Below are 22,096 nucleotides of genomic sequence, written 5' to 3'. Positions count from 1 at the left end.
ATTGATATAAAAAAAAAATAATATGGATATGTATGATGCGTAATTCATCTTTTTTTTCTCGCGTTAGATAAATCTTGCATTAAACAATGAGTATATTTTAGAGAAATGCAAAATTGAAAATTAAAAACTTTACTCGGGAGAAAATCACATGACTCTAAGAAAGTACATCTTTACTAAAATTGTATTCTAAGGAACAGAAAATCATTTCGTTGAGAAATAAGGAATGCGCCAAATAAGAACAATTTAAAAATAAGATACCTTCAACAACAAAAACAGGAAAATGAGAGAGAGAGAGAGAGAGAGAGAGAGAGAGAGAGAGCTTAAAATAACAGCAACACAAATACAGAACAAAGTAAACATAAAATATAATATTGAGAATGGATACGGGTAATATGTCAAATAGAAAACAACCCGACCAAATTAAAGAGCAGACAGCAGCCGAAGGCCATACATGCAGCGAGAAAATCCTTCAACCGGAGGCGACCTTTTATAACCACCCCATTCCCCAAAAAATCAAACTTGACAATCGAATATTGTCATCGCAGAATTTTGACAAACCTTAAAATCTTAAAATCATTGAAAATACGCAAAAGTTGATTTGTTAAAGGTTGATATAAAAAAATTAAACCGGGCCTCCCTACAGTCATATTTAAATTAAGTTTTAAAAAATCTAAAATTGTAAGGCGTATCTCCTCTTCTGACAGTACGATTTTCATAATAAAAAGAATCTTAAGGTTTTTTTCAACCGATAAACATTATTTTAAAACAAATTGTGCATGAATGCATACGCGTGTATTTGAATGTAACGTAAATCCCGCAATTTCCGTCATTTTCACAAAACACCATACGCATTTATCTTATATTTCCATTTGTCTATATGTTTAACTGGCCACCCACTGATTGATACTTCGACACAAAAGTTTGTGTAGATAAGATTGAAACAACAGCAGGGGTCCAGTTAATCTATATGTCACCTTGAATACACCCATATCTCCTTTCATTTAAGAATTGAATGCTTCTTTTTGTAAATTTATTGGGGTGTAAAAGCGTTGACCGAAGTACATTTTGTATGAAGCGCGGAAGCGCTTCATTCTAAAAATGTACGCACGGTCAACGCTTTTTTTTTTTTATCCAGTTTTATTTAATTCACCTGTGCACTTTATTGTGGGACCTCGTGTCATCATGCATGATAAATGTTATTGTCTAATGCAATTGTTTACGGAATAACATGTGATGTTCTGTTAGCCAATCAGAATAACGTATTATAATGAAACATACATCTAATGTAATTATTAACAGAAAACTTACACGGTCGCGAAACACGTGACTTGCTTGTGATCAGTTTCACGGAAAAATGGCGCCTGAATGAAAAAACAAGTTCGCTTGGTGGCAAATTTTGAACGTAAGTATTTACATATCATCGTATTCATACTATAGGACCCCCTCATCATATGCAGCGTTTCGAATATTTTGATGCCCATTAAGTTATATTTCACTGTTGGTTTCATAGAGAACATTCACAGAATATTTCAGATCTGCCGAAGATTGATCAGGATTGTGTACACGATATGTCCGTAAAATCACTATAAATCCATTTATGTATCTTATTTTCGCCAATCGTGTACAGAAACTTGCCCACGTTTACTTATTCATTCACACAAACTAGCGTCAGTGTATATTTTTGACATTTTTGTCAGCTGAACGCAATAATATTTTTTTTTCAAAAAATGATCAGTATCCACGGTATGAACATTATATGATCAGTTCCACGGTATGAATCTGAATCGATATAATAATTATATATAAGATCCCAAAAACGGTTTTTATGGACAGAAAATACATGCAGAATATAATTTATAATTTTATGCAAAAGTAGTACTGCCTGACACATAAATAATATACTTTCTGTCAGACTTTTACAATATATTTTCGACCCTATTTGGAATTAAACTACCTGTCCTTTTTTTCGACACAGTTAAATTCTAATTCAGTTATTTTTATCTTATTATAGGTCCCGTCATGCGGAAAAAAACCAGGCTTTCCCTGCAACTGCCAAAATATCGGAAAAATTCTACTGTCAGGCAGCCAAATAAGGAAATCCCAACCTTAGAGACAGGAATAAAGAGGGTATTTTCGAAATCGCCATACACAGTAAAGTATTCTCCTTCTCCAAAACGTGGGAAGGTAAAAGGGCACTCAAAGCTCACACTTTTCAGCCCAACAAAAAGTCCGTTTAAAATAACATACTCTCCTTCACCTAAAAAAGGGAAAACAAAACGTGCACTGTACAGTCAACACAGTCCAGCAAAATTACAACAACAAAAATATGATGAATGGCAAGTTTTTAACAGTGATATACCTTTGATACAAAATATCGAAAATTCCGACTTTGAAATGAATGTCGGCACCTTGCCATTGTACACACATATGTCAATGCAACCGGATACTACTTCCTTAGATACTCACCTTGGTGATAGTCATAAATGTGTAACTAGCGATGCATCCACTTCAACAGAGAAGGAAAATTTTGATAAACTAACTAACGAACTCATCAATCTTGCCCCATATGTAATGGAGGAAATGTCTGAATCTGATGTAGGAGCAGACGTGTTAGTTCAGTTTTTCAAATTAGTTGTCGAGAAAAAGTTCCCCCTTTCAAACACGTCATTCCTTTTGTGGTGTGACGTTGTCAAATGGTACAACTGTAAAACAACTGTCAATATGCGTTATTCAGAACAAACTAAACTTTTCTGGAAATTAGGGTGGCGACTGTTTGGTGGCAGATTTACACACTTCATGAGTGGGTACAAAAACCAAGGTGATAAAGTAAAACACGGCTTATCTACTTATATTCCTGAACAATCTGAAATAAATTTTGCAGTACCTGACGAAAACATTTTGAGTTACTACGATCCATATCGAGTAAATGGAGAACGTGAGCCGGGTATTTTCGAAGACATAATATCAGTTTTAGGAAAGAATTTGTTAAAGAAATCATCATGTTTAACCTACGATGGTAAAAAACTGAAACAAGGACTTTCAAAAGGTTCAGGTGACGTCGATCTGATGGGATTTGAAGAGGGAGAATCATTAAAAGAGAAAAGGGAACATCTTTTGAAAAGAGAAACCTCAATTAATGAAATCATGACAAGTATTGGGTTATATGGAGGAAATATACAAAAATTGCCAGAACTTTTGAAAGCGGAACTGAAAGAGGTTTTACTTCATGCATTGAAAGAGCTGTCTATTAATATCTTTCAGTTGAAAGAAATAAAGACAAAGAAAGAATACTGCAAAGCAAAGCTGATTGAACGAGGGGGTGACACAGACTGGAGGAAAGGAAGATATGTCTACGCTATAAGCGCAGTCATAGCGTTTATTTATGACGTTGATAACTTCTTGTCAGCCGGAAGAGAATTGACCCAAACGTTATCAATTTTCATATCATACATAAATGGGGTTGACCAAAATAAAGGAAATTCCATAAATCTTGAAACAAGTCCACTTCACCAATGTTTAGATGATGATTCTTTTTCTAACACGGGTGAAAATTCAAGATATTTGAAACAAAAAAGTGTTGAATGGTTCGCCCTTAGAAAAAAGGCTAGAATAACTGGCAGTACATTTTATTCTGCAGTTGGATGTGATGGTCTTAATCGTCAAAAAGATCATTTTGAAAAAGTTATATGTGGAATCGAAGGAAAAGAACCAAGTGATTTCACCAAAAAAGCTATGCAGCATGGTACAGATAAAGAAAATAACGGGGTTGCTACAATAGTTGGAATACTACTTCCCGTGTTATATCCAGACCTCAAATTTTATGAGGAAGGGTTTATAATTATTTCAAGTGGTGGAGATTTGCCATTTATGATAGTTTCTCCGGATGGAAGTCTGAGAAAAGGAAATTCACTCGAGTCTTCTGAAATTGCCATTGAAATAAAATGTCCTATAAATCAAGTTCACACTAGGTTTCCTCCCAGATATTTACTTCAGTGTCTAAGCGAAATTGAATCGATGGATGTTGACAGCTTGTTGTACATTAGTTGGACAAAAGAAGACACTACAGTGTTTAAAGTTGATAGGGATCAAGATTTATTTGGAGAAGCAATGAATATTGCTATGAACCTGTATGGTGAGGCAAAGCCTAAAAAGCCAACGAAGCTTAGTGATGATCAAAAAGAACTGAAAAAGAAAATAATAAAGAAAAGCAAAGAAATAGAGTTAATTGGAAGGTTTCCGTCACTAGTTTTTGAGCAAGTACAAAATGTTTATCACCGAAGTACTATTAATGTAAATGAAACCCAAAACTTACTTAGTAAAGTCAAAAATTTGATAAACACACATTATCAATTAAAAAGGGAGAGAGCATCTGAGGCTATGGTGTTCCTTGTTGCTGATTTGGACAGAAGTTGGGAAAAGGATCAGTTACGATGTGCGCCTGTGTCATGGTTCCCTCGAGGTCATAGTTTATCAACAGAAAATCTTCGGAATATAACAGAACAAGTACATACACTTTGCCACAGGGAGGGGATACATATACCTTGCCAGTCATTTGATGGTCAATGGCACGGAATTGTAACCAGAAACAAAAATGGACAACCACTAACCGTTTTCCAACTACAGAAGGACACATGGAAAGAGACTGAACAAATGAAAAAAGCTGATATAGTTTCTCTGTTACGTACAATGAATAAGGTAGTTCATAACAGTTCACAGATAGGACCAAGTGGTAGAATAATCGAATTATCCAATGGAAATATCCGTTTACCTCGATTCCCGGTACATCTCAATTCAAAACGTATTGTTTTAGATGAAGTAGCAACGGTTGAAAGTATCACACAAGCCACTCTTGCAGATGTGATTCCTGAAAGTGTTAAAAGTGCAAATAATTTAGATGACAGAGTTTTAGCTTTAACATCAGTAGAAGACCAGATAGAAATAGAGGCATTTGCAATAAATGTGTTTGATGACGAATGGGAAAATGAATTGGATAAGTGTCAGGATGACCTTGAAAGTGTTGATATAGAATCGCACGTCGAACAAGAATCAGATTCTAACCAACAGTTAACATCCGAAAACAAGGAAATACAGTGCGAGTCAAACGACAATAGTTCAAAGCGAAAGATTTCTCAGGGAATGCCAAGTAGTGTCATCCAGCTAAGTATTAACGACATGAATTGTTTGCTTGCCATGTTCAAAACAACAAACGACTGCAATAAAAAAGGTAAATGGGACAACACTTCACCAGAAGATTTACTTTTACAATTTTCATCAATTGACAAGCTTCGGTCTTTTCTTGATGTTGAACTGCGTAGTGTAGTCAGATATTTAAAGAAAACAAAGGCATGCAAAATAAAAGAATCATCAACGAAGGGTAAAAAGTTAGAAGAACTAGCCGCTCTGTTAAACATTAATTTTGATATGGAAATATCTGGACTGGTAAAAAGAAAAAAGAAGCCACAACAGGTAAAATTGTTGTCAGAACTTGCAACCCAAACCATTCAGAAGTTACCAAAATTGACTTTAAATGTAATACACGCTGAATTGATATGGGAAAATCGTTACGACAATTGGATATCCAAGATAAGAACGGTTACTGTCAATGGTATGAAACACGACTGGTTTTATAAGCCTGATTTTAGTGAGATACGGAATCAATACGAAAAAAGATGCATTGATGCTACCCATTTATTGACAAGAACTAGAACAAAAGTATGCAAAGGAGGAATAGAAGGATTGACTAACGAGAGCTGGTTAAAGGTAGCTGGGTCGGGGAAAACACTTTTGACACCAGCAATGATACAGGAAATCATCGATCCGATGTCAATGTCAATGGCAATAACGCATTTTTCACCAGAAGTCGAAAATATGATGAGGTCGAACGGTGATATCGATAGTGCAAATCTTTGTCATGACATAAGATCTTGGTGGCAAGCTGATGATACACCTGGAATTGGATCTCAAGAAAGACGCGAGGGCTTAAGAAGACGTCTCTTGAGCTACATAGACTTTCGCATGTTTCCACCAAAGACCATGTATGTCAACGGTTGGCCATCACAGTTATGGGAAGCCCTACTTGCAAGTATCGATGCTAAGATTTGGCTTTATGCCCTATGTCATGGAAGCACGTACAACGTCAGGGCGTTTAGAAGTATGGTTGGAGAAACTTTTTTCTCAGAAGTCACTCAGAATGATCGCAGGGGCCATGGTACTGTGTCGTGCCAAGAGTTTGGACAATTTATTGGAAATACCATTGAACAAGTTCAGATCCGACTGGATCCCGAAAGGTATTATACGGTTTTGCAGTAAATATATACTATATATATAACATAAACTTCGTATAGTTTGATAATATTTTATGCGTACACTATTCTTGTTTCAGGCAGTTTTCGTACAGCACTAAAAGGAAAAGCATGTACAATCTGGTTGAAGAGACATTTACAGATATTGATACTCACCATGTGAACTGCAGGGTTTGCCTAGGTTTGGTAAATGAACTGCCTTTGGATAAAGCATTCAGGTAAATTTAGTTAATTTGCACTTGTATAATGAACGTTTCGGTACTGATATGTGACAATGGTAGTTTCCACATGTAACGCAAGATACATTTTGTGCTAAGAATTTCGTCTATGAAAAATATTTTCATCCTCACAGCAATTTCTTATATGCATATGGCCCTACGGCTGACCATGAATCGAATTACGGTCTCCAGGTTTTCCCCAGTGTAGAATAAATTTGTACACTTTGTATTTTCCTTTATTTTCAGAAATCATACATTCGACTCTGCCGGGAGGAAACGGTTGAATGGACGAAAGCGAGAGGCAACGATTTCAACTGACAGAAATGCTCTATGTAAAGGGGAACTTGGAATTCGTTGGGAAAAAGCTAGATGCAACCAGGCCAAACTTCTACCAACTGTTAAAATGGGCATTGAATAAATATTTTTCATAGAAATAAATCTTTATTTGTCAAAACCAGTATGTATCTCATCTTTGAGATCAAAGTACCAAACGTAAAATAAATAATAAATTCAAGATGAATCCTGATTGTCAATGATTACATTTTCTCTTATGTCTGTAAAGGTTTGTCTGGTGGATGTATGCCTTTCCACATGTGCACCTATGCTGTTTGTCACCCCTGTGACTAGCCTCGTGATCACCACAATCATGTGCTTTCTTAAACTCTAAACCACATACTGTACATTTAAATTTTACAGGGTGTTCCTCGTGAATCTTGAGGTGACGGGTGAGATCAGCCATAATTGAAAATCTTTTATCACACTGTTCACATGCAAATGTTTTTTCTTCACCATGCACTGCACACCTGAATGTTTAAAGATCAAGAATTAACATATGGTTAATAGTGCCCAGTAAGTAATTTCCTAGACAAGGCTCGTAGGCAGGCCATGATTACTGGTACCTATTTTGCCCATGTTGTGGTGGGTTCCATCGCGGTTATGTATTTTAAAGTGTTAGTGTTGATTGATTGTACAAATTTGTCTTGGTTTTCGGGTTTTGCAATTCCCTAGATTTTTAAATGCTGATTTGATTATACATAATGTTCCTTGAATAAATGTACATATTCACAGAGGACACAGGCATTATTACAGAAATGATATATTCCTAGTTCGTATTTTCATTTTACTGATTTTGTTTATAGACAACTTCTCTATTTCCGTGGCTTATGTTATTTTCAAAAATTTAGTGACAGTAATATGATAAGAATTCCATGAAATGAAAATTTACCTGTGTCTTTTGATATTGGCTTTACTGAAAAAATCTTTCCCACAACACTTGTATGGCCCCTTCTTGGCATGCCTCCTTTCGTGATCATACACTGCTGAAATACTCCGGAATGACTTTCCACAAATTTTACACAGCTTTTCTGCCTTCTCAGCATCCATTTAAAACCTAAATATAAAGTAATGGGAAATGATCTATAACTTTCAGATTCATACCGTGGAACTGATCATATATTTTCATACCGTGGATACTGATCATTTTTTGAAAAAAAAATATTATTGCGTTCAACTGACAAAAATGTCAAAAATATACACTGACGCTAGTTTGTATGAATGAATAAGTAAACGTGGGCAAGTTTCTGTACACGATTGGCGAAAATAAGATACATAAATGGATTTATAGTGATTTTACGGACATATCGTGTACACAATCCTGATCAATCTTCGGCAGATCTGAAATATTCTGTGAATGTTCTCTATGAAACCAACAGTGAAATATAACTTAATGGGCATCAAAATATTCGGTACAAAACGCTGCATATGATGAGGGGGGTCCTATAGTATGAATACGATGATATGTAAATACTTACGTTCAAAATTTGCCACCAAGCGAACTTGTTTTTTCATTCAGGCGCCATTTTTCCGTGAAACTTATCACAAGCAAGTCACGTGTTTCGCGACCGTGACTTAAGTTTTTAACGAATCTCCTGGACGTCAATATCACAAAACATCAATATAACATGATTTTGAGGTTAACATACGACGTTAACAAAAGTGACACCACCATCCAGCATCTACTTCATTTTGGCCTTTTAACCATTTTTTTATTCAAGCGTCACTGATGAGTCTTTTATAGACGAAACACGCGTCTGGCGTTTATATGAAATTTTATCCCTGGTATTTATGATGAGTTTATTTTCAATCAGTTGAATTGCGGTCTGGAGCTGGCATGTAAATAAACTCATCATAGATACCAGGACTAAATTTAGTATATACGCCAGACGCGCGTTTCTTCTACAAAAAAACTCCTCAGTGACGCTCGAATCCCAAAAACTTTAAAAGGCCAAATAAAGTACGAAGTTGAAGAGCATTGAATTGCGGTCTGGAGCTGGCATGTAAGTAACTGCTAGTAGACCTTTGTTAATTTAATGTATTGTAATACCGTCAACCCCCCTTTTTGAATATGCTGTGTTATTAAGTATAAATAATAATACGAGGATGTCTGTGAGATGATATGCTTTACATATGAATGTATTTGATATGCTGATTACACTAAAATGGATTTAATTCTATTGTGTTTAAAGTGATGTTATGAGTTTAATTTACTCGCGGTGACAAAGTTTGTTCCCGGAGTGCCGGTACCTTTAGTTTTGTTGTTTATTTGAGATATTAACCTTTTTCATGTGTTCCTAAGTTATCCTGTTGGTGTAATAACCTTCATGATGAATATATATGTTAGTTCTTAATGAGTTTAAGCTGGAAAACATCTTTATTTACATAAAATGTCCAGTGTTTACATTTTGAATTGCCATTTCGGGAATTTCCCTAATTAGAGAGATGGTTGCTGATCGGTCCGACTTATATAAGAGAGTCTGTGATTGGCTGATTTTCTTATAAAACTAAAATGATCAGCTACGGAAAGCAGTAATTGTTGTAGTTTGGAATTGAATGTTATGAAACACCAAACTTGAAAGCTCGGAGAATTTAGGAGGAAATTAAGGAGCTGTGGGAGCAAAGTTAGGAGCTTAAGGAGCTGTGGGAGTAAAGTTAGGAGCTTAAGGAGCTGTGGGAGCAAAGTTAGGAGCTTAAGGAGCTGTGGGGGTAAAGTTAGGAGCTTAAGGAGCTGTGGGAGCAAAGTTGGGAGCCTAAGGAGCTGTGGGAGCACAGTTAAGAGCTTTAGGAGCTTAAGGAGCTGTGCGAGCAAAGTTAGGAGCTTAAGGAGCTTAAGGAGCTGTGGGAGTAAAGTTTGGAGATAAAGTTGGGAGCCTATATGGGAGTAAATATATTTCTTTAAGTATTAAAGAAATAGATTGTCTTGGTCACAGTTATAACCATTACGGTATTTTTATACAGATAGTTATTTTAAATAGATGTTGTTGAATTAAGGCTACATAATTTTATAGGTGTTCTTTTATTGAGACCCTTTGTAAGCCTGAATGAGCTATATGCTAATGATAGTTTTTAAACTTGTCGACTGAATCTACAGAGTAGTTACTCTGGATTGCTATATATGTACGTGTATACATATATTTAATAAGATAGACCAACCATACCGGGAACCCAACCAAACCAGTTACAGCTAGAGCCTTCACAGCCATTCTCTCTGCCATTTTAAGATTGTCAAACAAATGATCAAAACTATTATATGATTTGTCTTTATTTATAAATGATAATTATATAACATTTGATAGACTTCTGGAGTCTAGGTTTATGAAGCTGTAAAGTGTGTTGGTTCGACGGTATTCCGATTAGACGTCGGGCTGTACATTTTATAGTATTATAAATCATACCAGTTAAAGAAATCCCTTTTATTTGTAACCTGTTATCTCTGGTGTCCGACTCTAACACCAGGGAGGCAGCGTTATAGTATCATTGTCATTTTCTTTTGTTACCTTTTTTGACGTCGGACTCGGACTTCTTTTGAACTGAGTTTAACTGTGCGTATTGATGTGTTTGTTTTTTCTACTTCGGCTAGAGGTATAGTAGTCCAGTCAAACTAAGATTTAACCTCAACTTAATTGCAACAGAAAATGTTTTAGTTATAATCTATAGCATTATGCCCTTTATATACATAGAAAAAAACTCCCATAAAATCTAACTTGAGGAAAACTCAAAATCAGCATTTTTAATTTCCTATGGAAATTTACATTGGAAGGGGAGATAACTCTTGCAAAAGTTAGTCTTTTTTGGTCAGTTTTGGTGTTTATGTGAAGTATGATACTTTAATGGGGTTATAAGTTTGTATTTGACTAAATTATATAATCTACTGCGCATGAAATGTACAAAACCGAAGTGTTATGGGTAGTTTTATATTTGTCATGCATTTTTCATTAAAAAAATAGCAAATTTGAAGCTTTGTGACCATTTCAAAAATATAATGTGAAAATTTGGTATTGTTTAAATCTGTATATTATATTTTTTCAGCAACTTATCGAAAGAAACTTTAAACCACAAAAAGAAGAATACATGCTTAATTATTTTGATTAAATTTGAGATTCTTGACATATTGAAAAAATCAATAAATGGTCAACTAATGAATTACGAAGTCTAGATTATAGCTTGATAAAAGATAATAAAACATTTTTAGAGCTGTTTTTTAATCAAGAAATAATACATTCTGATGAATAGAAGCGGAAAAGGTATAATTTTGTATAATTTTTATTGCTACTTCTGCCTTTATTCGCAAGAGTTATCTCCCTTTTAAATGCAAATCTCCAAAGGAATTTTAAATGGTGCTTATTTTAGTCTTCCTCAAGTTCGGTCTAATGTTAATGATCCTAATAACAACAAATTTCTCTATAAACATTTTAATCAGCCTGACCATTCTATTGTTTCAATGAAAGTCCGGATTATAGAGAAAATATGTCATCCAACAAATGACCCCATATTGAGTACACCATATCGTTTACAAAGAGAAGACTTTTGGATTAGAGAGTTGGGAACAGCCATTCCCTATGGATGCAATGACAAAATTGATGGTGTAGGTATTTTATCTAGTCCCAGGTGTAGTACTGTCAATACATTAAAATTATTTAATACTTCTGCTCGACGAAATAGCAGTCATGGTCACATGTGTACCACCTGCTGTACACACCGTGAAAATTGATAGTCTATTAACGTCTGTTCAAAAACCTTTAGGAATTCATCATATTAGAACTAAATTATACTCCATTTCATTGTAAAAACTTTCTTTACTATTTCAAGATGCCAAAAATACTTCCGTTACTGATTCTCGTTCTGTTTTGTATAGATTAGTTGCAATTATCATGGACATTGCTAACCATAGACTATTTAAACCCGTATTGACTACATCCAATAGTGAGGAAAAGCGTTACTTTTTTAAGGTAGAATTCGCCAATAAAGGTTTAGATGCTGTAAATATTGGCAATATTTTTCATCAAAAATCTGTACAAAAAACTATACCTGATTACTTCAAAAATAAAGCTACACCTGTTATTTCTTATACTTACACCAAGTCTATTGCATCAAAGATTTTCAACCACAAGAGAGTTTTAGAGGATTTTAACCTCAAAGATACAAAATCCAAGCCTCCGGATTGCTCATGTGCATCTTCTCAATACAATTATAGTCCAGCTGGTCATATTATTACTGGTGACCTTGGTATTGTTACCAATAAACAACTAAGAGAGTTGCTAGCCAAGGGACCAAAGTATAGAATCCCCCAGCCCATCAACTGGAAAAAGAATTGATGGATGCAGTTGATGACTATGCAAGAAAATGGATAAAGCGCGAACCAGACGAAACGAACTGGACACTTTGTCTGAATGGATCAAAGCTATTCGATCATGCATTCAGAGGCGCATACAAAAACTAAGATGTAATATGAGTACAAGAGTTTCTAACCCTTTCAAGAATCTTTCTGTAATTAGTTAATACTTCAGTTTCTTTGTGTATATCTCTTTCATATCCATTTGATAAAATTTACTGTTTGCAATAGCATGAATTGTTCTATATAATAAGAATGTTCTTATCCCGGGCATAAAAACAATGCCGTATTTGGCGAAACCTTTTCAACTTTTGATCTTCAGTGCTGTACAACTTTGTACTATTTTCACTTTCGATCTTTTATATCTGGGCGTCACTGGTGAGTCTTGTGTGGACAAGGCGCGCTTTTGGCGTATTGAATTTTAAACCTGATGCTTTTTGTTATCTATTAATCATGTTCTCCTATTTATTTGTATTGTAGTGCTGTAATATTATGTTGTCATTTGAATGTTATATTTAACTTTGCCATTAAAGTACGGTTTGGCATGCCATAAAACCAGGTTCAACCCACCACTTTTATTCCCCTTTAAAAGTGTCCTGTACCAAGTCAGGAAGATGGTCATTGTTATATTATTGTTCGTTTCTCTGTGTGTTGCATTTTAACGTTGAGTCGTTTGTGTTTTCTCTTATTTTTGAGATAAGACGTGGCACGGTACTTATCTATCCCAAATTCATGTATTTGGTTTTCATGTTATATTTGTTATTCTCGTGGTGTTTTGTCCGTTCCTGTGTGTGTTGCGTGTCGGCGTTGTATCGTTGTTCCCCTCTTATATTTAATGCGTTTCGCTCGGTTTTGGTTTGTTACTCCGATTTTGTTTTTTGTCCATGGATTTATGAGTTTTGAACAGCGGTATACTACTGTTGTCTTTATTTAATGGAACTTTTTTCTGTGTATATTTGAGGTATAATGCTAAAGATTAAAAACTGTACAAGAATGTGTTCAAAGAACACGGATGTCCCACTCGCACTATCATTTTCCAAAAACAATGGACCGTAAAATTAGATAAACAATCTAATTTGGCATTAAAGTTAGAAAGATCATACCACAGGGAATATGTGTTCTTAGTTTAAAGATTGGACTCCCAACTTCATCAAAAACTACCTTGACAAAAAACTTTAACCTGAAACTCTCACTTTCATTTTCTATGTTCAGTGGACTGTGAAATTGGGGTCAAAAGTCTACTTTGGCCCTAAAATTAGAAAGATCATATCATAAGGAACATGTGTACTAAGTTTTAAGTTGATTGGACTTCAGCTTCATCTAAAACTACCTTGACCAAAAACTTTCACCTGAAGCGGGACGAACAGACCAGAAAACATAATGCCCCTCTACTATCGTAGGTGAAGCATATATAAGGTGGGGCAAAACAATATTCTGTTGCAAATTTTTGCTTGATTGACCAGACTTAGTTGGATGGTTGAGATCTTACAAATCATGTTTAACCCCGCAAAACTATTTGCGCCAATCCCAAGTTAGATGCCTCTGGCTTTTGTTAGTATGATTTTTCATTTTAGTTTCTTGTTTATATTTTGGAGTTGCTATGACTTCGCGTGCGGAAGTTTCTCGCTGCATTGAAGACCCACAGGCGGCATTAGGCTGTTGTCTGCTCTTCAATTTGGTCGGTTTGTTGTCTCCTTGACACATTTCCATTCTCAATTTTAACAATACATGAAGCAGAAGGTACAAGAACATTATGGGACACCCGTTTAAATAACAGAGCGCAATGGAAAAGAAAATGTAGTTACATTCCGATAAACTGTGTCATCTATTATACACAACTTCTACAAAAAAATCTATGCTCAAGTTATCGGACGAAGACAAACTTTTCTAAATGAAAACAACAGCAACACTCATTAAAACCGAAAAAGATCTATGCCGGTGGACAAGAATGGTAGTATCTTTAATTTCAAGTTCAAAGTTGAAAAGGACGCTCGATAGGACTGGCAAACAACAAGACCACGACTCACAAATGCACCAAAGGGGGTGGCCGACTGGTGCAAGTAGTAATCACTAGCAATTTACACTGGGGTTGTGAGTTCGAACCCTGCTAATGCTGGGTACAGTCCTTACATAAACTAAAAAAGTTAATCAACTTTGATTCACTTCAAATATCACATAATATGTTTGAGGACTCACTGAAAAACTTTTATAAATGCAAGATTTTGGGTCAACTTGAGAATATTAAATCTAATAACACAGGTAAACTAAGATTTTATAGTAAAATGTGCTCATCATTTGACTTGAAAGCTTACTTCAGATTTGATATTAAAAAATATGATAGGTCACTGCTTACAAAAATTAGAATAAGTGCACATTCACTTGCAATTGAAACTGGGAGGTATAGCAAACCAAAAATTTTAGCAAGTGAAAGATACTGCAAACTTTGTAAAGATAAAGTGGAAGATGAAGTTCATTTTCTTTTACATTGTCCTCTATATAAAGACCTTCGAGAGAAGTTTGATATTTTCAAAAACCTTAATAATGATGATGATATTAAATCAACGATCTATTTACTTAATCCAGTAAATCTAGTTAACACCAGACAAATATGTAGTTATTTAAGTCAAGCTTTTGAAGCTCGTAATAATAATCTAATGTCAGTTGGTCTACCATAAGTATAATACTATGTAATACTGTGATATTATATATATAATTGGTACTTCAAATGTTTTCTTTATGTTGTATTTGCATAAATTGTCATGTTTAATGTGTTTATATCTTGGAATACGCATTGTATCATATGTGCTTTGTCCAATAAAATATTTGAATTTGAATTTGAATTTGAAAATTTGAATTTAAATGCAGGTGCTCTCGTCTCAAATCTTAATTTACTAGGGTTTTCAGTTTTCCTATTGAATGTCGGGTGAAAAAACTGATCGCCACGAAATAGCCTTAACGCGGTGCTAATGAGTGGCGTTAAAACACCAAAAGTAAATGAATCATATGATTGGCTCGATATTTTTAAGTGATACACTACGCAACATGGGCTTTTGTTCATCGTATTCAGAGGTTCAGAAATTCGAAACAAGAAAAACAACCAATAAATTTGATATTTCACATTGTTTCCAATACAACGCTGACAACATAGATTACAACATTAATTCCATCGACGGAAACAATACCTTTCATGGCATGGGAATACTCTCGTGTATTTCACCAGGCTTATAACTACAATATGGTCATCATAACAAATGGACAAATATGGCCGTATTTTCACCTAAAAAAACAGTCTGTGTACAGACTTACCTGTGCTGTTTGGAAAGTTGTAACGTCTATCATCCACTAGATATACAAAAGTTTTTTTCCTTTCTGCAGAAGGTACAAAAATAAACAAACACCTTGTTGGTTCTGTTTGAATTTCTTGTTTGTGGTTGTTGAACTTGAAGATAACAATTTTGGAAGCGCTTAGTTGTTGTTTCTTAGCATTTTGATAAAAAAAAAAATGTAAGTTTGTTTCATTATTGTTGTTTTAGACTTAGTCCTTGGCTTTGACTATACTTAATACTCCATTATTTTTAGACTCTGGTTCTCAACTTGCTTTTTCTGCTTCTAGCTTGTAGATGCCACGAAACGTCTATCCTGTTTTTCATGGACAAATTTGTTGATTTTGCTTTGAAGATAGTTATGTTTTCATTTGTGTTTTCGTCATTAAATTTTCTGCAATACATATCGGGGTGTTTTTATTTTTTTTATTTTTTTTTTATAATATAGGCATTGATCTCTGAATTTGACATTACACAAACTAGTTCTGTTGTTAAATTTTCAACGGCAGGGATATCATCATATTTGATATTTCCCTCTGATTAGCTTTTGTTTATGAATAGCAGCAGAAATTAAAAACAATAACTGGTCTAAAGCATGTCTATCTAACGGGTAAATACCAGATTAACTGAAAACAGACTGCAAATTTGAAAGAGAATTAGCAGAATTGTAGGATTTTCAGGCAATAGAGTACAACTTGTATTTCATAATAACTGCTAAATGGGTACGTTGAAATTAATGACATTTTAGATTCTTGCGAAAGACGAAACCACCAACATCCATGAGCTTAAGAACGTGGCGAAACATACAATACTCCTTTGTTCTCTACTGCCTAATCAATGATATCTGGTGTTATGAGAGTTCTGTGAAAATTCCGCAAAATATATAATTTTTAAATTCTTTTTCAAATACAACACAATGATTTACAATAACAAATTCTTGTATTGCAATTAGTGTTAACATTAACCAGACAACTAGGATTAAATTCTTAATTTGGCTAACATCAATGACTAGAATGATAATGTTAGAAACATGTCTGTATGACTTCTAGATCATCATGCTACTGATCTAAAAGTTCAACACTGAAAGCCATACAAGAAAATTGGTGTAATGTTTGTATGAAAATACCCTTCACTATTAGAAATCACACTGTCTGTCACTCTGTTCACTTTTTTGCTAATCGAACATGAACTCCGTATCATATAGTGAAATTTTATGCACCACAAAAAACTTTTCATACATTTTAGTATAAAAAGGTTTCGTAGTCAATATTTTTAACTGGTATGTAACTTTGTATACCGTGGAATATCCTCAGACCGCTGTTTTTATATTGTATTGCAGTGCACATTTTTTATATTCCAATATTCTATTTGTATGGATAATTATTTGGATATCTCAATATAGAAAAATTAATAAGGAATATTCTACATTGATCTAAGTAATGAACAAGAGAGTTACAATATCAACAGTCAGTTTTTATTTTGAGGATTTAGGGGACGACTTTGCCTTTGTATTTCTGTAACACTGTCATTGTTTTATTTAAATTAATTTGATTTTTTCAAATTAAATTGTTGGCTCACTTTTACTCATAAATGGCTGACAGTAACGATTTCAGTCTTGTTTTTATTTTTTGATTTCTCAAAGCTCGATTTTGTAGGCAGAATCACTCTTTCCCTTTTGCGAATTATATAAGATACGATTCCAGTAACAATGCCACCACAACTACTTACAAATACAATAACATGATGAACTTCTGGTGGCGGTACTTCAAAGGCAAACCATATTCCATCCAGAATAAACACTCCGAATTGCACTAAAAATGCAAGTATGAAGAGTGAAAAGTTCTTTGTCATTGCAAGTGCTCTTTTTTCGGCTAATGCTTTTCTTCCCAAGACAACTTCCAAAATTTTGGACTGTTTGTATATCTTGATGCATATCAAAATATAAAGTAATGATGTAACAAATATGACCATTGTTCCGATGATTGATGTTATAATAAGGTGGGAAAGACTTCCTGTAATACCATCATAGTTACAGCTGAAATCAGAAATAGTCATTCTTTTCAATTTTGTTACACGAGTCTGGCAACCATATAGGAATGTAGCTATCAGATGATGTTGTATGGGACAATATCATATTTTAAGAAATGAAGAAAAAATTATCTCGGAGTTTAGTATTATTGTTATTTTACCTTTTTTTTATTTATTCGTGATGGATAAATACAGAGAGGAATTTGGGAAATCGAAATATGAAAGCAACAACCGACAGAGTAACTGTTATGATATTGTAATTATTGTATTTATTTATGTTGGCCTAATTTGTGTTGTATGGCCTGATAGTTGTTTACCAAATAATTTTATAACTGTGCAGTTTAGAAATCACTGGAACAATCACAGAAACTTATGGAATGATTGGAACTTTCTATTTGACGATTCCAGAATGATCCTAATAAAAGATGCGTTATATAAACTTCTACATTTTACTAGAAACTTCCGTTGTAATTTCTAGGACTTTCCACAATGTTCCATTATAGAGTGTTCTAGAATTTTCCATGACAACACTATATATACAGACACTAAAGTTAAACTCTCATAATTAGAATTTGACTTGGACTTAGACATCGATAGACATTAGTATTCACAGCATTTGGATTGACAGTTTTATTCTACAAATAACATCATACTGGATTGTGACATTAGTAGTGAATGTAATATTTAAATTGGATTCCGAAAGATTTCCGGATACAGATAAAGATAAAAGATTGGATACATATTTACAGTTAAGTTGACAATAATATTTGTGTAATACCTTTTGTATATTAAATATTGTTAAATTTTACTATTGATTTGTGTCTTTTGTTGGCTACAATTTATAGGCGATTTCTGGCCGTAACAGTAACTAACCATAGATAAATGTCCTACGAATAGACAGACGCATATAACAGATAAAAATAATATATAAAACACTTGTGACTATATTTAACATTGGCTGATTGCTGTCAACGTCGATATCCTCGTAAGTCAAAACAATATTTTAATATAACTTAAGAAAACAAATGCCCAGATGTGCATTCTTTTTTATCCGAGTCAAACATAAATGAGACTTGTTTTTCTAATTTGAATTGTTTTATATTTGTCATTTCGGGGACTTTTATAGCTGATTATGCGGTATGTGTTTTGATCATTGTTGAAGGCCGTACGATGACCTATGGTTGTTAACTTTTTTTTTGTGTCATATGGTCTCTTTAAAAACAGTTGTCTCATTAGCAATCAAAAAGAGTTGTCTCATTAGCAATCATACCACATATTCTTTTTTATATTATATCTCAAATTCTCAACAAACTCGATTTTATGTGTGCCAAGCAAAAATATTTTTGACTTTTAAGTATAACCTAGGAATCAAATATAACATCTTTTCTTTGTATGAGACATCAATGAATTAAAATTATTACCGGATGTCATATTATTTATGATACATAATATGATAGCGAAAATAATTACACTCTAAGCAAATAGAACATAGTTAATTATACATGCTATAGATGCTAATGGACTTGTATATAGGGAATAACAATGTATTTGAAATTAAAATGTGAAAATATCGACTACTCCGGAGTGGCTTATTTTAAATGCATTTACCGATATTGCATTTATAAATACAATGTAGGTCATCAACAGTTTAAATGAGCGGTCTAATGAATTAAAATTATCATTACATAGCACACTAGTATAATGATCAATTTATAAAACAATAGAATTCACACAATTTGTCGATCTGTTTATTAATCTTGTTGATTCAACCCCTCTTATCAATCTTTATTCACAAGATGATTGATTGTTGGTTGCGCAATGTCCAGTGACAAATCTTTTTTTGCATTTCAGGACGATAACAAATTAAAAATAAATACAAAAGGTAGGCCTTTAACAGATGCTCTATGTCGGGTAAAATTTAGAATGCACATGGAAAATGCAGGATCTATGGATAGGGAAAGACATGTGACATTGCAATAGACCAAACAAAGGCCCCTCAAAGACTTGATGCAAAGGTTCTAAACGTGCAGATAACGCGACATTCTTGCCAGGTGGCTTAGACTTTAACGTCTATTTTCTGAACAGACGTGTATGTGTTCTTATACATCCCGCACAACCAAGTGAACGCTGAACTGTGGCATGGGTGTAATTGCTAATGAACGGAAAAGGACATGCAGTGATCATTTGTCTACTCCTTACTAAAAATGTAAGAGCAAAAAATCGAGAAAAAAAAAATCAAAGGCAAAAGACATTCAAACAAAAAATAAAACACTTCAGCCTAAGTAACACTGACATAAGACGGAACACGCCGACTCCTCCCTCTTACAAACAATCTAACTCTCTTTCATCTTACAATAGTAGTAAACTATTTGACTTTTTCTACATTTTAAACAAGTATTCCACATCCTAACTAAAAGACAAATTAAAAGAGTTGATATTGCTTTGTTTCATAAAAAAAATGGCCAACGTACAAATAAACTCATCTTTATCAGTGCCCCTCCTCTTGCCGACTTGTTTCTTTATTATTATGAGGCCGACTTCATACGGGAATTTTTTAGGAAGAAGGGTAAAAAGTTAGCAACATTTTTAATTGGTTAGTTATCAAAGGTTACTTTATTTTCCCCTTCATAGATGATGTTCTCTCACTAAATAATTCAAAATTTGGTGACTGTCGGTTGAAAAATATATTCTAACTACAAAAGAAATGATTTCAGCTTTCCAATTATGAACTTTCCATTTCTAAGTCGCAACATTCCAGCAACACTTGCATACAGGGTATATATATATATATATAACCCAATTGATACGATTGCTCCCAAGAAATATTTTATACCAAGAGTTCCAAAATGTGTTTGTCTTTTTCATTTTTAACCATAGTGTTGTCAGTTTATTTTCGATTGATGAGTTTGATTGTCTCTCTGGTATCTTTCGTCCCTTTTATAGAATAAACGAGGGTTGATATCAGATGCTCCAAAAGAGTAAGCAGATTCTGCTCAACTAATGAACAAATGGTTTGCTGGTGATATGTTTACTTCGGTAGGTCACATTCAATGAAAAGAGGAAGGGAATTGTTGTAAAACAGTAGTATACCGCTGTTCGAAATCCATAAATCGATTGAGAGAATAAACCAATCCGGGTTACAAACTAAAACTGAGGGAAACATATCACATATAAGAGAACTACGACAGGACCGAAACACAACAATAAAATGTAACACAGACACGAAACGAACTATAATAACAATGGCCATTTTGGAACATATCCGTCGTGATCTATGACACCTTCCTGAGCTGCCTAACAGTCAAATAACTATCGATGGGGTCCTTAAATTCAACAGTATGATTTCAGTTTCAACTCTTGAACATTTTGGTTTAATAGCTTACTTGTAAGCAGCAATCATTTATCAATAAATTCATGATAGGATGTGCAAGCTCTGGGATATATCAACTCTAAAGTGATTATCCTTTCCAAAATATAGCTATGGATTAAAAGAAAACCATAATAATTAATATAACTGACTTACTACAAACCATTTGGTCCAAACTGTCCAAATGCTGCAACAATGGCGAAAATAAAAACGGGAATACCAAATGTAACAATTAGTAAAATACAATCCTTGGGTCCTAGAGACAGTTCCTTGTTTCGGAAAATCAACATAAACGCAATAGTTGATGTGGCGGCGGTCAAACATGTCTGTGACATTCCAAAAGCATTAGAAAAAAATGCGTATATCGTACATATTTTGGGTTTTGGAAAATGTTCCTGAATAACTGTGACATGAATAACGTAACAGACCTGTAAAAAATAGTACAGCACGTCATTGATGGCCTCGTACACTATAAAACGCTCTATACGTCTCCACTTTTCAAACTTCTTCTTATTCAGTTTAAATAACAAAACATTTGTGCCAATAGCTACCAAAAAACTTCCAAGCATTAAAATCCCGGAGGAATATTCTAGAAAGACTGAAAGGTGTGATCCGCCTCCCAAATATGGCAGATCATATCCATTAATCCATTCTGTCTTGTTAGGGCACATCGACTCAATATTTTGTGTCTATATTTTGAAATATATATAAAAAAAAAAACAAAAAAAAAACTTTTGAATGTATCTTTAAAATCTTCAAAATGTTGATCAAAAATATTCCTAACGTGTGAAGTCTTTTTGTGGATCACACACACAGCGGTTGAAGAAGGAAACTGGTATTATATTGATGCATAATATGAGTATTATACTTGGTATGTAGGTAATACTGAAGTGCCTAATGACATTAAGAATAGAGAAGTCGTGATGAGGAGTAATTTGTAAGACATTATTACAATAAAAATTTATAGGAAACAAAGGGGCAATATGTGACAGGAAATGGTTAAAAATTTACCTAATTGATTATTTCAAAAGTACAATGCAGCAGAAACTATGTATAACAATACAATCGAGAGTTACTAAATAGCCAATATTATTCTTCGTTTTATTTTTCTATATTCAAAACTATAAAACAAAAACCATACTAGATATTATCAAATGCAATCCTACAATAGTTTTTGCTTTCTTTAGTAA

At 33.9% G+C, this 22,096-nt stretch overlaps 1 protein-coding gene and 1 long non-coding RNA gene across 2 annotated transcripts; one reads left to right on the top strand and one right to left on the bottom strand.

The window, feature by feature from the left end:
- The first annotated feature begins 1,311 nt into the window (after positions 1 to 1,311).
- Positions 1,312 to 6,979, top strand: LOC134723811 (uncharacterized). Its single transcript, XR_010108184.1, has 3 exons — positions 1,312 to 1,402; positions 6,383 to 6,520; positions 6,767 to 6,979. It is a non-coding gene; the product is annotated as an uncharacterized LOC134723811 (long non-coding RNA).
- Positions 6,972 to 8,427, bottom strand: LOC134723810 (zinc finger protein 568-like). The gene is made up of 3 exons (XM_063587359.1): positions 8,332 to 8,427; positions 7,746 to 7,910; positions 6,972 to 7,323 (listed from the first exon to the last, which is right to left on the bottom strand). Exons 2-3 carry the CDS (start codon positions 7,901 to 7,903, stop codon positions 7,050 to 7,052), a joined length of 432 nt encoding a protein of 143 aa, XP_063443429.1. The 5' UTR covers positions 7,904 to 7,910; positions 8,332 to 8,427; the 3' UTR covers positions 6,972 to 7,049.
- Positions 8,428 to 22,096: the final 13,669 nt, after the last annotated feature.

The sequence above is a fragment of the Mytilus trossulus genome, chromosome 6 (assembly GCF_036588685.1).
Source record: "Mytilus trossulus isolate FHL-02 chromosome 6, PNRI_Mtr1.1.1.hap1, whole genome shotgun sequence".
Classification (NCBI taxonomy): Eukaryota; Metazoa; Mollusca; class Bivalvia; order Mytilida; family Mytilidae; genus Mytilus; species Mytilus trossulus.
This window is presented reverse-complemented; position numbering and strand designations above follow the sequence as displayed.

Coding starts and splice junctions, on each gene's coding strand:
- LOC134723810 (XM_063587359.1), bottom strand. CDS start 7,903: ATGGATGCTGAGAAGGCAGAAAAGCTGTGTAAAATTTGTGGAAAGTCA. Junction 7,324..7,745: donor GCCAATATCAAAAGACACAG/GTAAATTTTCAT, acceptor TTAAACATTCAG/GTGTGCAGTGCATGGTGAAG.